This window comes from Nuphar pumila, chromosome 1 (genome assembly GCF_984573655.1).
Source record: "Nuphar pumila chromosome 1, dmNupPumi1.hap1.1, whole genome shotgun sequence".
NCBI lineage: Eukaryota > Viridiplantae > Streptophyta > Magnoliopsida > Nymphaeales > Nymphaeaceae > Nuphar > Nuphar pumila.
This window is the reverse complement of record NC_143249.1, coordinates 17,822,729-17,840,750: the sequence shown is the minus strand read 5'-3', so window position 1 is coordinate 17,840,750 and position 18,022 is coordinate 17,822,729. Positions and strand designations below refer to the sequence as shown.

Here is an 18,022-nt window from a genome sequence, read left to right as displayed (position 1 = left end):
CGAATGAGGACAAGTTGGGGTGTCATGGATAGAAAAACAAGGAGCTAGGTTCACAAAATCACAGGTGGGCATTGTGAGAACAGTCCAGACCAAGAAGGAATAGTGCATCTGGATCAGATGCCCATCTTCACTGTCCCTGGATGTCATTTTGTTTTTTTCTTTGTCAAAAAGTTTGGAAGGCAACTATGGGACCATTGGCAGGGAATGGTTGGCCCTTATTGCAGTATCTGTTTTATGGATGGAACCCATCTAGGGATGTCAATGGTTGGGATTCAGATTGAATATCCAACCATATCCGGATCCATTTAAGCAGATTCAGTGACAGAAGCAGATTCTATTAAAATCACGACATTTCCAAAATATCAGTGATATTTGTGACTACGGTTTACCAGGACTAATGGATCCTTCTTTGTTTTCGCTATTTTTTTTCCAGTAGTCGAGCGCCGCTGGGTGGATCAACCACAGATTGGCTTCCTTATGTACAGCATTTGTATATCTTGTACATATTTTTAATAAACAGGTCTCTCTCTCTCTCTCTCTCTCTCTCTCTCTCTCTCTCTCTCTCTCTCTCTCTCTCTCTCTCTCTGTGTGTGTGTGTGTGTGTGTGTTCATGAATACAGGGCTGACAATGGGTCAAGTTAGCTTGGGCTGGGTCAGATCTGGTTCAGGTCGGATTGAATTGAGCTACATAACCAACAATACATCGGGTTGGATAAGATCAGGTTTTGAAAACTTACAATCAGTTAGATTCAGACCGATTGACTTATGTCTGAACCGAGCTGGCTTGCAAAAGCTTATCATTTAAATAAAAAAGGAATAAATAAATAAAATTTCATGCTTTAAATTATTATAGAGTATTTAGCTTTTTAATGTTTAAAAATATATCACAATAACCTCATACGATATTGTCTTATTGTATATAAAAATATGTCCTTATATTCAAAACCGGGTTGGGTGAGGTTGGTATCTGGATTAGCCGAGTTAAGGTTGGTTCTAGGGTAAGATACTTAACCCTGGACCAGACCCAGGATCTATGCTTTGGACCCGTGCTTGACCTTATATTGACTTGGGTTGGGTCTGGTCAAGTGCCAGGTCACAGGTCACAAACTTTTGTCAGCCCTTTGTGTGTGTGTGTGTGTGTGTGTGTGTGTGTGTGCACGCAGTGCCCCTCCACGGTATGATTCACATACCCAACTACAATCATTAAAAACGATCTAGGGGTGTAAACGGGTAGGATTCAGTCCAAATGTAGGCATTACGAAGTTCGGCCCAATTGAATATTTGCCTAATTGGCTTCAGAGTTAAATTTTGGATCTTCTACATGGAAAGGAAGACCTTTGAATAGGATTCAAACATCGATTCGATTTGGATGTAAAACTCTAGGTCGAATTTGAATTCAAATATTCCTTTTGTGTTGCTTTACCAAATCCATGGATTTTGGGGACAATTGACATCCCCAGAACCATCATAAAAAACAGCAAATCCCATGTTATTTTTTGTTCAAATTCCCAGGAATGACGGCTGGGATGCAATCATGCAATAGACCAAGTTTAGTACTTACCAGATCCTTTTCATGCATTCCCTCCTTTTAACCAACCTTCACAAAACCTGCCTGATTGCACCAAAAACGGTTACATGAATCATGCAATTGTTTTGTAGCAAAGCATCAAACTCATGAAGAGCAGGACCTTATTAACCCTTTAACCATTACCAACTCCCCTGCCCTCACCAAACCCCTTCATTTTTTCCACCCATCTTAAACCCTGATATAGCTAACCCAAACTCTTTCAGATCATGGGCACCCTCAAGCTTCTCAGTTTCTTTTTGCTACTTATCATCACATTGTCTGCAGCTCAGCAGACCCCTACAAATTACAACGAGTTAGACTCAGCCATCGGCAACATGCAAGAAAGATCATACTATGGATTCATCATGCTCATGAAGATGCTAAGCAGACCGACTGTGGCACCACGCGATGGCATCACCTTCTTGGTTCCCAGTGACAGAGAGTTGGCAAATGCCAGGATATCTCCATACCACATACAAGATTTCATACTAAGCCATTCTATCCCCACCCCTCTGTATTTCAACAACATGCTACACTTCCCTACTGGGACACTCATTCCCACAGGCATCCCCAGACTCATGGTAGACATCGCCAACAATGGACCATATGATTTCTACATCAACAATGCAAAGATTGTTGCCCCAAATGTTTGTCAGAGCAGTAGGATCAAATGCCATGGGATTGATGCAGTGATACAGTACAATGATACTACTGAGCAGGCGCTTCCAGCGAGCATTCCAGTACCTGTTCCCCCCATTCCTGCCCTCCAGGATGGTGCGACCTTTGTTGGCAATATATCCCCAGCATCTTCACCTTTGAGTGCACCTTCACCCTTGGATAGCGAGGGCTCTTTTGCACCAATCTTGAATGTACTTTCTCATACAAGCTCAATTGGGGCAGGTGCCACCGTGAGCTACAATGTTGCCTTGGTTATCATGTTGACTGGTCTTGGGTTATTTATCTGATAGAAACTTTCAAACATTCCTAATTTCATAAAAAGCAGACCAGACCTGCCATTCGCATGAGTATATTTACACACACACACACACACATATATATATATATATATATATATATATATCTTAAAGCTCAAACAGCAAAAGCCTCATCTGCCAGTGGCAAACCATGAAAATGACTGCTGCTAACATCAGGAAACTACTTCACAGTTCTACAATAATAGATGTGTGTGTGTACTCAAAAAAACATTTCTCAATCATGTCCAAGATAATCGAGAAGAACACTGCAGCTCGTCAGGACATTGCCACATCCTTGATAACATAGCAAGTGCAATACCACATCAGCTCGTGCATGCATGCACAATGGCCTGTGTGCACATGTGAGTTTGTGTTATACATTATAACTGATCTTCATTCAATCCAATCCATAACGTAAAAGAAACGGCTTGTGAAATGTGTGCACACATACATGTATGTGTGTGTGCACTCGCCTATGAACTAAAACTAAATTTTGTTTGATCAAGTTGAATGGATCCCCCCAAGGGAACCAAAAAACTAGGAAGCTACACAGATTTGACACAGTGAAAAAGGAAAAAGCACTAGAAAAAAAACAAAGTATGACACTTGAGACCATCTCATACATGTGCGTACATACTACATATGCATGTGTCATTCACAAAACTTGAACTTTAACTGACTACGCAACATAAAACATAGGAAGCCCATCAATTAATATCCCAGATAGACAGTACAATTATATAACACTATAACAGAACCGACTTGGGTAATTCCTTCCACAGCTTCAATCAGCTTTTGTAAGCTAGCAGGCTACAGAAATCGAGAGTAGGATTTTATGTTCAATTAAAAACGAATGCAATAGATCACATGCTCTAAGAAACATTAACCAAGCTCCTCTTAACAAAGAAATCATATAATGTCATGGGGGTCCAATGCGAAAGCTAGACGATAAGGATGCACTATCATAACCAAGGAGTCTCAGGTTTGAACCCCACAAGGGTTATCCCCACAGCTAGACTATCAAGAAAAAAAAAATATTATATAATGTCGTGCTTAATTCTTGAAAACACTAGTTAATGCTTTAAAAATATAACCATAGCAAGTAACATGTTGACAAACGTGAATAACTAACAATATACAAGAAATTAACCAGGATTACACATTAGACTGTTAATGCTTGACAAATTTTTTGAATAATGAAGACGTGAACTCATAGATTCCTCAAATGTGAATGAGTAACAAACAAGAGTTCTGATGAGATTTACTAAGGAGAATAGATTAACCATACATCCCACCTTACTAAAACAACATCAAAGCTTGCTTTGCTTAAAATACTAATACACTTAACTTACCAAGACTCTTCAAGGGGCTGAACCGAGAGCTTGATGGTCTGCTGATACGGCACTTTGCCCTTCTCCCTTGTTTGTGGGCACATTGTATACTGTCTTAAGCAGATCCTGTATCTTACAGAGCATCAGCATCTGAGAAGTGTCACCACCACCAGACAGTCTTGAGGATTCTTGAAGCCTGATTTTCTCAAATAGGCATCGCTTTTCTGCCTCTGCCTCATTCAGTCGCTGCTTCAGATAACTGCTAGCATACTCTTCCTCTGCCTTCTCAGATTTTGCCAACACAATCCTTTGGAGCCGCTCAGCTTCACGCCTAGCCTCAGCTGCCTTTATCTGAAACATGTCAGCCTCTGCCTGCTTCAACCTGATTATGGTCTCAAGTTCCTCTATTTGCTGCTTCTTCCGCTGTCTCTCCATCTGCAGCTCGGTCACTTCCTTGTGTTTGTCTTCTAGTTCCTTGTCACATGCTTCCAGTGCCATTCTGGCCTTCTTGTATGCCCGTTTCTTCTCTTCTGCCACCATCTCCATTTTCTTCACCGCCTCCTGCACCACTTCAGCTATTCGGTTACAAGCCTCCTGGGGTGCTATTAAGCGCCCCGCCTCTTCTGATTCAAGGTTCTTCACCCCTTCCATCTCTAGCTCTGCAGGATTAACATTTCAAGTAAGTGGACCATTTGGGACCTGTTCTGATCCTAATTTATATCTTAATCAAATCTTCACCAATGCAGGAGAATTAAACAAGCATCATTCTCAAAATCATACTGAATGCCCATATAACAGCAAAATAAATTAAAAATGATGCCGAAACATAAAGAACAAGAACATGATCCAAAGTAACCACTTAGAGAATCAATAAACTAAGTCCCGACTGCAGCAACATGTCATGGTAAAAAAATAGAGTATCTAAATAGCTTGACATGTGTAATGAAATAGCACGAAACCCAAGACATTCCAAATCATAGTCCAAATGCCAATCGAAATGTATTTGAATACTAACAATATACAAACTTGATACAAGTTGTATGAATAAATGATTTATGAATAATGAGATAAATCTATAAGGTCCTCACTACAATACACTAAAAAACACACAAAAAGTCTAAAACTACTCATCACTCTCTCACCCACAATAGGAACACACCCCATATATAGAGAGAGAAAAGAGAGAAAGAGATAGAGTAAAGAGAGGAGAAAGTCCTCTGTAGCCATTAAATCTAGTTGGGTTTAGTTCCCAACACAAATCTAGCTGTTGGGCTGAGTTCCCAACTAGTGTAAAGCCAACTTTAGTTGACTTTACAATGAATATATAAATATATATACATATATACGTATATATGTACATATATATATAATATATATTATATACATACAAAAAAGATAGAGTATTCTTAACAGGATGCTGTGGAAATAAAACACTGTATGCGGTCCAAATTTGGCTTTTGCATGTGTGTGTAGTAATAATTGACATACTAGATAATACACTACCATCTAGTAAAGACTCTTTAGATATAAATGTTTTATTCAACAATTAAACCCATAGGTATGATTATCATGGTTTTAGTTGAGTGAGTCCAGATCCATCAAGATCGATTAAGGTTAATTGGTGTCCAAGCTAGGAATAAGTTGCTTTGTGTCCGAATTAGGGATTATGTGTCCAAATTCTTTACTTTAAAAAGAATTACCTGAAGTGCTTCAACAGAATTTGAGTAATTTTTATCAATAATTTTCAGTAAAAAATTAAAAATATTCCTCAAAACAATACCATTTAAGTCCCAAAGTTTCCTTCTCCTCTAGCCTTTTGCAAGTGGTTTGATATAGAGCACGAGAATGGAGTCTAAAACCTCTCAAAAAGAAAAAAGAAAATATCCATGCCAAGAAGAAGAAGCTCATTAATGATCCATGCAGAAAAGGCACCATAAGTCTGCAAAAAGACACTCCATCCATGATAACTAGAGATGGAATTGATGGAAACATCTTTAGATTAGTTTATCTCTGCTTTTCTCAATAAATTTCTATAAACCAGTGTCAGGCCAATATATTTCATGTGCTATTTAGAAATTTCAACACCTGCCGATGATATTCTGCACAGCCCTTTTTTCAACAAGAAACCTTCTATGCTTATTGTCCTCATCACAGCTGAAGCACCCCCCATCCAATGGCCAATCTATAGCATTCCATTATCTTTTCTCCAACAAGCAACCTTTTACACTTATTGTTCTCATCACAACTGAAGCAGCCTCTGTTTAATGCCTAATTTATAGCATTCCATTAGTTTCTATGTGAGAAAGGCTATCATCCTTGTTTGCATAGCAATGCTCTTGCTTACACCTAATGCACGCTTGCTCATTTTTATTTATTTATGAAAATAACTTGCCTTGATTTTAAAATGCATATTTTACTGTCTACAGTGCCAAACAAGAGGGAAAATGATTTCATGAAACTCCAATTTCCAGACTTCCTCATCAAAAAATCCATATCTGCACAATCACCATTATTTACCTTATAAATACTAGAATTCAACCCTTATAGTCCAACATCAGCAAATACAGGTGACAATGGCAACCATCAATGATCTTCCAGTTGCACACAATTAAACGCATTGTCGGAACCTATATCAAGCAAATCAAATTCCCCTCCTCCACACCCCCCACCCCCACCCCCACCCCCAGCACGCACACTCACACAAAAGAACAAAGAACTCTGAGAAACTTCTTTCACTAAGCCATTTTTATTCTATATTTTCCCTTTCTCCTTTCTCTCCCTCAGCGTGCAAAAACACCGCCCAACTATGTAACACAGACTCTTCTAATAGGGAAATGCACCGGCGTCGCACCTGCGCCGATGCGGGTGCGGCACTTGGACACGGCTGTTGGAACGTGAGATATGGTCCTGTTGGGTCTGTGATCCAGATCCAATCCAGGGTGCAAATTTATGATTAATTCATTTTCCTTTATTGCCCTTTTTATTGTATATGACTTGTATTTTATTAAGGGCATTTTTGTAACATTTCTGGTTGTATCTGTTTTTTGTTATATAGAGTACTCACGAGTTTCCTGATTTTGGGAATCGTGAGATTGCAGACCCTACTTGAGCCTAAGTTATGCAAAATAATATGGTATCAGAGCCTCGAGGGATAGTCATGTGCTCGTCGAGATTGGCTTGAAAGGTCAGCCTCTCCCATCCCTTTCTTCTTCCAGATCTAACCCTCATATCTCTTATCTCTTCTTCCTTCCTTTTTCTGTTTTGATCCCTAACCAAACCAGATCTGACCACACCAGACCTGATCTGTTTCTTTTAATCCCTTGTTTTCTCCTTAATCAAATACCTCAAATCAGATCGCGTCAGATCTGATTTGGGTTCCTGATCCTTTTCTTGGCTTAATCAATTCAGATCTGATTAATCTTGTTTTCTTCCTGTTGCCTTCTTAGTTTCCTCATTCAGATCATGTTTGATCTGATCTTTCGGCTATTTTATTTATACTGTCTCCACCCTTAATCCATTTAGATGCCTCTGTATTTGGGTCTGGTGTCCGTTAGTTTGCACAGATAATTTTGATACAAGTTATCTGGATCCAAAGTTTGCTGTAGTAGTCATTGTTATTCATTAATCATTATCAGCCCTAAAAAAAAGCGGTTGAATATTATAAAACTATTTGCAGTGCATATTGCCCCTTTAAAATATGGATGCAAACTCTTATCAATCCATTTTGTCTTTGAATTTTCTTAACCAGCTTGTGTACGAAAAATTGACCAACTCCAATTTTCTGACATGAAAACGTCAAATTGTTCCTTTTATTCGAAGTCATGATCTCTCAGGCTATCTCGATGGGTTTATTTCAATTCCTCCAAAATACCTTATGCAGAACCAGCAAGATGAGAATGGAGTTGTACCATGGTTTTAAAACCCGGTGACTCGTCACTCGGCTCGTCCTTGAGTGACTCGTCACTCGGCCGGGTCAACTTGGTGACTCGGTCGAGTCATGTTAACTTTATATTTTACATAAAATATATAAATATATATATACTATCTATATTTTATAGTATTTTATCAATATATTATATATAATATACATTACACGTGTATATATATATATATATATATATATATATATATATATATATATATGCGTGACTCGCTCATGACTCGGCCGAGTCAGCCCATCGGCCGAGTTTTGTAAAAAATGAGTTACACATGTTTTTTGACCTAGTGACTAGGCGATCCGAGCCGAGTCAACCGAGTCAACCTAAGTTTTTAAACTAAGGGTTGTACTATCCACCGCCACAGTCAAAAAATCCAGAGTATGTTTCTTGGATGAGAAAGAATCAAGCCCTAGTTGCATACATTACATCTACACTATCTCAGAAGGTTCTTCTTGCTATACTTGACGATTATATTGCTGGGCAATTATGGTCATATTTAGGGCACACCTACTCGCAGATTTCAGAGTCCAGAGTTATGTTGCTAAAAAGAAGTTTCAGTCTCAAGAAAGGGACCATGAGTATTATGGAATATCTGAACAAAGTAAAGTCCGTTACAGATCAACTTACTCTAGTTGGTTTAAAAATTGAGGAGATTATGCAGTAAATTCTTCTCGGGTTGGGACCTAAATATCATGTGTTGTCCACTACTTTACAAAATCTTCCCGCATTTCTTTCTCTCGATGATACAAGGGCAAAACTTTTAAATTATGAGAATACTCTTAAAACTTGGCAGAGGAAACAAATGCAGGAGACTCACATGAGGTATTCTCTACTGGTATGAGTCATGGTAAGGAGAGGCGAAGCCAAAGAGGTGGAAGAGGACGTGGTCGTAGAAGAAATCAGGGTGGTTGAGGATCATTGCCCTTGCCAAATACTCATCCAATCAACCAAGGTAGAGGTACTCTCAATTGCTACATCTGTAAGAAACCTAGATACATTAAAGTAAATTGTTGGTTTAAGAATGATACAAAGTATAATTTACAAGTGTCCTCTCAGAACAAAAATCAAAATAAGACTCATACTTTCGGACAGATTGGTGAAGAACAAACTTCAAGAGGGCAAGGCACAGTGGACAAACAATTATTATCGGCAGCCCTCTCAGGCCTCAATCTCAAGCAAAATGATCAAGGGGTGTGGTACATAGATTCAGGTGTTGCTAGCCACATAATTGGAGATGAAGGTATGCTCCTAAAATTGATTCTTTATTCTGGTAATTCAAATGTTATAACCAGTGATGGAACTCGCCATCCCATTTCACTCACATATTGGAAGTGCTTCAATTCCTTTGTCAAATTATGTTCCTCTTAATCTCTCTAATGTGTTTTTAGTCCCAAATATTAAGAAGAATTTAGTCTTTGTTTCCAAATTAGTCGATTACTCAAATTCATGTGTTGTATTTACACCTTCACCTGTTTATATCAAGGGCCTTCACATGAAGAAGACATTCAGAGAGAGAGAATGTGTGGGAAACATGTACGGTTTAATAGAAGACCCATCCCAGAAGCTAGTCACTCGTGTTTTGAAGCCCGAGTTAGAGTCCTAGATGTCTTGTCTTTTGAACGTGTCCGATGAAAATAAGCCAGTTGTAGGGCATAGTCGTTTGGGTCATTGTAGGCATTCCTTTGTTGAAAGGCTGGTATTTAATGGTTTAATTCCTAAGTCTGGTTTGAATTATGAAACAAGGGTCATTTATCCTAGTTGTCAATTATCGAAAAGTCATGTACTTCCTTTTAATGTTTTGAATAAGAAGGCTTCAAAACTTTTTGAGATTATCTATTCTGATGTTGGGGTCCTGCACCCATTGCTTCATCCTCTGTCGATATTATGTTTCATTTATTGATGGTTTTTCTCGCTTCACATGGATATACTTTATGAAGCATAAAAGTGAAGTTTTTTTAATCTTTCAAAAATTTCATGTCTTAGTCAAAAATCAATTATCTATGTTTATTATAAACTTCTAATGTGATGGTGGTGGAGAGAATTCCTCATTGAATTCATTAAATGTCTTGAGAATAATGGAATCAATTGAACGGTATCTTGTCCTTACACTCCATAGCAGAATGGGATTGCTGAAAGGAAGCACTACCATATAGTTGAGAGTGCCTCAACAATGATGCATGAAGGAAAAGTTTTCATTTATTTATGGACTGAAGTTTCTCATTCAGCCGTGTATGTCATAAACAAACTTCCAATGAAAATTTTGGATCACAAGTCCCCTTACTATGTATTGTTTGGTAAGCATCCAGATTATACTCGTTTGCATGCATATGACTGCTTTTGTTATGTCATGTGGATGATACATTGAGAAATAAGTTTGAACCCAAAGCTCACGCGTGCAAGTTCATTGGTTAATCTGATAATCATAAAGGTTTCATGTGTTATGACGTCAAGAAAGAGCGAATCAAAATATCTAGAAATGTTGTTTTCGATGAAGTTTCATTTCAGCAGGATGAATTATCAAATTTACATGCTCAAGATCCAGCTAGAAAAAAATATTATTCACCTTGGCTAAGTGATGAGTTATACTCCTTATCAAATAATAATGCAAATACTCAAGAGGAGTTGGCTGAAACTCAAGGACAACATGCTGATATGCCAAACGAAGACCAGCAGATTCAGCAAATAGTGGGAAATCGTGTTCAAGTTATGGATGGCAGGTTTAAAGATGGGTGCATATACCAAAGGAGAAGCAAGTTGGCAATCCAATTGATTCTCAATTAGAGGGAAATAGAAATTCTCAAATTAAAGAGAGTCAGATGACCTCCAATCAGCCTAAAGTTAGAAGGTCCAGAAATGGGTTAGTTACCAATGTTTTAGCGTTGAGCACCAAGCGTTTCTTGCAGGAATTAAAAAGCAAGTTGAGCCTTGTTCCTACACACAAGCAGTCCATAGAAGGTGAGTTGAAGCCATGAACAAAGAGATGAATGCCTTGCATTAATGTAAAACTTGGGAGATTGTAAAACGACCTCCAGATAACAATATAATTGGATCAAAATGGGTTTATAAAATCAAATATAAACCTAAAGAAAGTATAGAAAGATACAAGGCCTGACTTGTTGCCAAAGGTTTTACACAGGAGCATGATTTTGACTATGATGAGACCCTTAGTCCCGTAGTCAAAATGAGGACAATTCGAGTTATTTTGTCTCGTGTAATTGATCATGATTGATATTTGAGTTAGTTAGATGTTAAAAATGCATTTTTACATGGAGAATTAAAAGAAAAGGTATATATGGAGCAACCACCGGGGTAGAATGAGAATGACCCAAAAGATTATGTATGCAAACTTGGGGTAGAATGAGAATGACCCAAAAGATTATGTATGCAAACTAAGAAGGTCAATTTATGGCCTCAAATATGCTTCTCGGTCATGATTTGAAAGTTTTTCATTAGAAATTCGAAAACATGGGTTTTATAGATCTCATCCGGACCATTCATTGTTTATTTACAAAGGTAAAGATTGCATGATTGTTCTACTTATATATGTTGATGATATAATTGTCAAAGGAAGCTCCGAGAAACATATTAAAGAAATCAAAAGCATGCTAAGGGAAAGATTTAAGATGAAAGACCTTGGTAAGCTGAAATATTTTCTTGGTGTATGAAATGACTTTAATACAACAAAAATATATCATTGATCTTTTGAAGAAAAGAGGAATGGTTGATTGCAAACCTCTCTTAACTCCTACTCCAATTCACCAAAAGCTGAGAATGGAAGACGGTGAATTATATGAAAATTCGATAGAATATCAGAGCAATGTAGGGATGTTACAATATTTAACCTTCACTAGACCAGATATAGTTTATGCAGTTAATCAAGTATCTCAGTTTATGCATCAACCAAGAATCACTCGCATGGAAGTTGTGAAGAGAATCCTAAAATATCTCAAAGGTACATTGGGAGATTGCTTATATTATAAGAGGCGAAGATATGCTTACGGTTATGGCATTTTCAAATGCAAATTGGGCAAGAAATCCAGATAAGAGGAGATCAAATTCAGGGTATTGTGTTTTTTATTGGTGAAAATTTAGTATCTTGGTCCAATAGAAAACAAAAGGCAGTAGTGAGGTCAAACACTGAAGCAGAATATAGAGCCATGACTGCAGCATCTTCGAAAATGGCATGAATTAGATTTTTGTTGTGACTTAAGTGAAAGAAATCCAAAATCAGTATTGATTTGCGACAAGCAAAGTGCTATTAGAATATCCTTTAATGCTATCTATCATAGAATGACGAAGCACATAGAGATAGATCAGCATTTCATTAGAAGCAAGATTGAAAATAGGGATTTAGAAGCCAGGTTTATTGGGACAGAAAATCAAATTGTTGATTTGTTTACGAAAGAGTTGACAAAGCGAAGCTATGTCACATGGGTGCTGGTGAGGGTGAGGGTGTGGGGATTCGGCACTTCCAAAAAACCCGGGTGCAGGGTGCGGCAGGGGCAAAAATGTAAAAATATATATATAAGGGGGGTCCGGGGGTTCCTCCCGGTGCGGGTCCCGGTTGACCGCACCTGGTGCGGTCAACACACCCAGGGTCGGGTTGACCGCACCCGGTGCCGCACCCGCGTCGACGCGGGTGCGGCACCCTGCTAGCCGAATCCCTGTTACATAGAAGCGAAGGTTTTGGTATCTTAAATCGAAGTTGTCTATGGTTATCACCACATATAACTTGAGGGAGGTTGTTGAAACGTGAGATATGGTCCTGTTGGGTTTGTGATCCAAATCCAATCCAGTGTGCAAATTTATGATTAATTCATTTTCCTTTAGTGCCCTTTTTATTGTATATGATTGTTGCATTTTATTAAGAGCATTTTTGTAACATTGCTGGTTGTAACTGTTTTTTGTTATATAGAGGACTCACGAGACGAGATTCCTAATTTTGGGAATTGTGAGATTGCAGTCCCTACTTGTCCCTAAGTTCTGCAAAATAATAATGGCTTCCTTGGTGTCAGATGAAGTTAACAACACTGATGTTCATTTCTATCTAAAAGTAGATTTAGTCAACCCTAACCAAGTTCAATTATATCTATATCACACACACACACACACACACACACACACACACATATATATATATATATATATATATATATATATATATACGCACCACCGCAGCCAAGTTTTCTAAAATTTTCATGTCACGCCCTCTTCACCCGCACCTGTATCCACATCCTCACCTATGTCACAGGGATTCGGCTAGCAGGGTGCCGCACCCGCGTCGACGCGGGTGCGGCACCGGGTGCGGTCAACCCGACCCTGGGTGCGTTGACCGCACCCAGGGTCATTTTGGTCCATTTTTTGGATTTTTTTTTTTAAAATTGCCCTATGAAATGGGCTGCGGAATTTAAAAAAAAATCTTGGGGGGGTGCCCCCCTTGGACCGCTGACAGCGCAGCAGGACCCACGCCGGGGGGGAACCCCCGCCCCCCTTATATATATATATATATATATATATATATATATATATATATATATATATATATATATATATATATATATATATATATATATATATATATATATATATATATATATATATTACATTTTTGCCCCTGCCGCACCCCCACACCCGGGTTTTTTGGAAGTGCTGAATCCCCGCACCCGCACCCATGTGACATAGCCGCTCAACCACCCCAATCCCCACCCCCCACACAACCCCAAAAAAAAATCCCAAAGGAAAAGTGAACTTGTGGAACTCCAATTATTGCTAGCTTCCTCAACTGTAATCCACTATTGTCTGTCAAGTTAATCTAAGTATTCACTATTAGAATGTAGCCCATTATCCTCCAACATCAGCAAATCCAATAGAGAGCATAACAAGTCCAAAGTGAGTGATAATGGTAACCATTAATAATCTTCCAGTTGCAGCACAATGAAATGCGTTGTTAGTCTGGACACACATGCACACACGTCCAAAGAAAAGAAAAAAGAGAGCAAGGGAGCAAAAGAGTGAGGCATTCTTTTTTTTCTCATTATTTCTGTTATTCTTTGTGAGACTTATTGAAATTTATCTGGTTGGCTACTCAAGCCAAGGCTTATGAGCCATAGACTAACTACCAGGCCATACTTGGTCCATAATTCAAATGATCTTTCCACAGTATACCATTACCAGCTTTCAGGCAGTAGCTGGACCACAATCAGCAGTGTACAACACGGGAACCTATGCACATATATGTTCCCTCTTTGAGATATCATGCTAAAGTAAATATCCTTCAGCATCTTTTGCCATTGTTTCCTATACCAAAAACAAATTCTTAAACTCGCTCCCACTCTTTGCAAATGACCCCAACAATAAAAAATCAATTCTATCATCATATTAATGCCCTCCTTCCTGAGCCCTTTCTTGAACATAGTTTCTGATGATCAGTTTAATTAATAAGCAATTATTACCACAAATTTTTTTCCAAAAAGAAAAAAAAATATCACCATGAATTTGCATTTGATGTACATCTGTAAAGTATGTTTTGAGTAATCCTTCCTCTTAATCATCTTGTTACATGAAGTACATAAAGCAGGATTCCTCTCTTCTAGACCCTTCAAATAAACTTCTTGAAGGCAAATCCTTTGACTTGCTATGGGCAAAATGACTTTCTTATAGCTCTGAAAAGCTCACTACCTACTCAACCAAAATGTCCATAACTACCCTCCTAAAAAGAGAGGAAAAGGACACAAGAAAACTAGCACTTGATAACAGATCAGAAATCATGCTAAAACAATCTAAATAAAGATAATAGGAAAACTACTAAACAATGACTCAATACAAAAAAAGTAAAGAATATTTCCGAGGATAGCCCATGAGAGCTCTGCTCATCTGGCAGGGACGACTTGTGAATGTCACCAAGTTAGCAGCACTATCATGAGATTGAAATCCACAAGCATGCACCCTTTGCCGTGAGGCCAAAGCTAGGTGAAACCCCCTGGTGGGCAAGGGGGACCTAGGGTTCTATGCCAAATTGCCAATGAATTCAATGAACGAGTGGTTTTTCCACGGTTATCTAAAAAAGAAAACTTATGAGGATAGACAAAGATATTTGGAATTTTCCACTTCAATCTAAATTTATTGCAACTAAAGGTTTTAAGCACTTTCCTGTTTAAGAGACAGAAAAACTCCTCCCCACACTTGTGCCCCAATGCCACCCTGCCACACCCTTTTCCCCGCCCCTTTTTTTTGCTTATTTCCATTCCTTATTAGTAGTACAAAATAATACAGGTAGTGCCTTGGGCTTGCAGCAAACATAGGTTTCAAGGTTAAACACCTTTCTCTCAAATCTTGTTCAAGTGGCAATATTTTAGTAACGAACTCATTTTTTATTGTTGTAAGCAATGATTGGAGGGACTCTTTATGGATTTTGTCCAGGCACATTCATGTCACTTCTCATGCATACAGTCTTGACTTAGGCAATGTTGGCATAGTAAATGCATAAGCTCACTTTGACTACATATTGTATGCACATATAGATCTAGACATACTCCTACTAGGTGCCTTTTATCAACTTTGCCGAGCATAATTGGCCAAGCAATTGCCAAAAACCTCCAGATGGGATCAACTTCCAATAGAGACTTTTTTTTTCTGAATTCACTAAAGAACCGTCCTTCCTTTAAATCTTAAACCACACGAACCAACCTCAAAAGCATGTGCATGTTAGCATAGAACATATAACCCACATATCAAACCACAATCATGTTCAAAAAAAGTCTGTGCTAACGCTAAGCACCTCAACTGGATAAATCAAAATATCTTAAACATCAACACAAAGAACAAAAAAATCGACAAACAGAGAAATAAGGTTCATCAACATTGGTAACACATAAACACATATACATGGAAAGAGCCACAGGTTTATCCCTCCAACGGATGAATCAGCTGAAGGTGAGCGATCATGAGCATATTCCTGCCAAGATCTAGAAAAAGTCACTCAATTCTGGACAAATCCAGTTTCTATGCAATCTGGATCAATGCAAAATCCAATTTTGAGAGAATCAATAGATTTCTTTTGGGGAGCGATTCATCATTCATCCTTCCCAAACAAAGCATCAACCCTCTATTATGTACTGCACTCATAAGAATGAATACTATGATTTGTATTTGTCTCCTTTTTACATTTATCAGATTTTGATTTTGATACTACTAGCAGTAACATACAAGCAATACAATTATCCAAAAGTATTTCAGAAAGAAAACCATTAAGCAAAAAATAAATTTGAAATTGAGTCGAGCAGTACCTTCAAAAAAGAGCAACATCACTTTGAACACAGTAGACTCCGCAGCCCCATTCTTCAACTTGTCCAGAAGATCCTCACACTTCCAGAACAGCTTTCGTCCCTTGGGGTCTTCGCTCCCCCTGAAGATACGGCTCACTGCATCAAGTTCCTTCATCAGCGCTTCGTGATCCCACCGTGGTGCACAATGCTGGAACACATCCTTCACCCACCCCAACAACTCTGACGTCCTGTTACAAGCTTGGCACCTGAACAACATCTCCGAGGACCCCGCCTTCCTGCACGGCCCCATGCTGATCTGCCCCACTCGGATGGCGCAATCAGTATGTGTCCAGTGCGAGCACGAATCACACCCAATCCACCTGCAGGTGTTCACGTCGAAATCGAACTTGCTACAGATCACACACATACAGACATTGCAGAAGCCCTTCCTGGTGGCGCAGATCTCGCAGGTGCAGTCATCGCCCGGAAGCGTGTTCTGGCACGCGATGTTGCGACACCGCTTGTAGGCGAAGATCTCAATCAGGAACGACTGTGAGATGCTGATGTTTGGGTGGAGGAACGCCTGGATTCCGGTGTTGATCGCGACGAGGATCTCCAATTGTGCCCTGTGCGCCCGAACCAGCGACTTCGGCGTGAGGTCTAGCCGCCCCTGGACGAGATTCTGCAGGAGGAGGAACTCCTCCCGGTGCTGCGGCCCGCCGGAGCCCTCGAGTATTGAGCGGAGCTCGCCCTTGAGCTCCTCCAGGAGCTCCTCGGGCATCGCCTGCATCCTCTCCGCCACCACCTCCACCCGCTCCCGTGCAACGTCCCTGAGCGAAATCTTATCCGAGTTAGCCACCCGCCGGATGACCGCCTGGTCCGCAGCCCGGTAGTTGCTCCCCTCCTCGCCGCCCTCTTTCTCCTTCTCCGGCGCCCGCTTCCCACCGGAGGAGAGCTCCATACCGCCGCCGGCAGCGGCATCCCCCTGGCTGTTGTGCGCGGACAAGGTCTCCCGCGAGCTCGCGCTCTCCGTCGGAGAGTCCTGGCCGGGATCCGAGTTCGACGCCGGCGCCAGCAGATCGGCCGAGACGGCTTCAGAGGAGACGAGCGAGAGCGAGGTCTGAAGGCCCCCCGGCCGCCGCGGGGCCGGCATCTGAGGCTGGAAGCTCGCGCCGGATGACGTTCCCATTGCCACGAGAAATCCTCCTCACCTCCTTCTCATCCAATTCTCTCCCTGTAACAAGAAACAACCCTAACCGCACAGAATGAGCCCAAGAACTCCAAAATTAAAGAAAAACATGATCAAAACAGGATAAAATCCACATTGCATAGAGAGATCACAAAAACCTAGCTATACAAACGAGATCTCAACATAAAAAATCCAATCTTTGACTACAAAAACACACCCCAACCCTAGAACAAACCAGAAAAAAGAAAATTTCTACTCACCAGAGAGAATCAGAAGCTTCCTTCCAGAGAGAGAGAGAGTTTCACCGAAGAATTTCTCTCCGGCGACGTCATGGACGACGGAGGATTTCTCGCTTTTTATTGTTTTAATTTTGTTTTCTGGATTTTTTTTAAAAAATCCGGATATTTTGAGAGTCTTTCTTTTGCTTCCGACCTTCCGTGTGGAGTCGTCCGTCGTCTTACTTTGTGGGGGAGGAGAAGAGTTTGGTGGTGACCGGCTAAATCGGTCGCCGTATGGGCCCCACCCTCACCTCCCGCGTTCTCATTGCGCTCTGACGTGGTAGGTCGCCGTCACGGACGCGGCTCGCTGACGTTAACGGCGTTAGTCAGAGCGGTGTGGACTCCAGTACTTGGACGAGAAATTACGAAAATGAATTATGTTAGCGCTGGAAGATAGATACATAGGGTATTCCGTACCGGGTTAGATGAGCGTACAACCAAATCCCAACCTATTTATGAGGGGCACTCTTGTCATTTGTGG

At 40.1% G+C, this 18,022-nt stretch overlaps 1 protein-coding gene across 2 annotated transcripts; it reads right to left on the bottom strand.

Moving 5' to 3' along the window:
• Positions 1-3,780: 3,780 nt before the first annotated feature.
• Positions 3,781-17,734, bottom strand: LOC149848189 (OBERON-like protein). Of its 2 annotated transcripts, none has more exons than XM_089981483.1 (3): positions 17,524-17,734; positions 16,096-17,326; positions 3,781-4,531 (listed from the first exon to the last, which is right to left on the bottom strand). In XM_089981483.1, exons 2-3 carry the CDS (start codon positions 17,261-17,263, stop codon positions 3,903-3,905), a joined length of 1,797 nt encoding a protein of 598 aa, XP_089837609.1. In that variant the 5' UTR covers positions 17,264-17,326; positions 17,524-17,734; the 3' UTR covers positions 3,781-3,902. The 2 variants fall into 2 exon arrangements, with proteins under 2 accessions (XP_089837609.1, XP_089837680.1); XM_089981554.1 differs by having other exon boundaries at positions 16,096-17,308.
• Between the last annotated feature and the right edge of the window lie 288 nt (positions 17,735-18,022).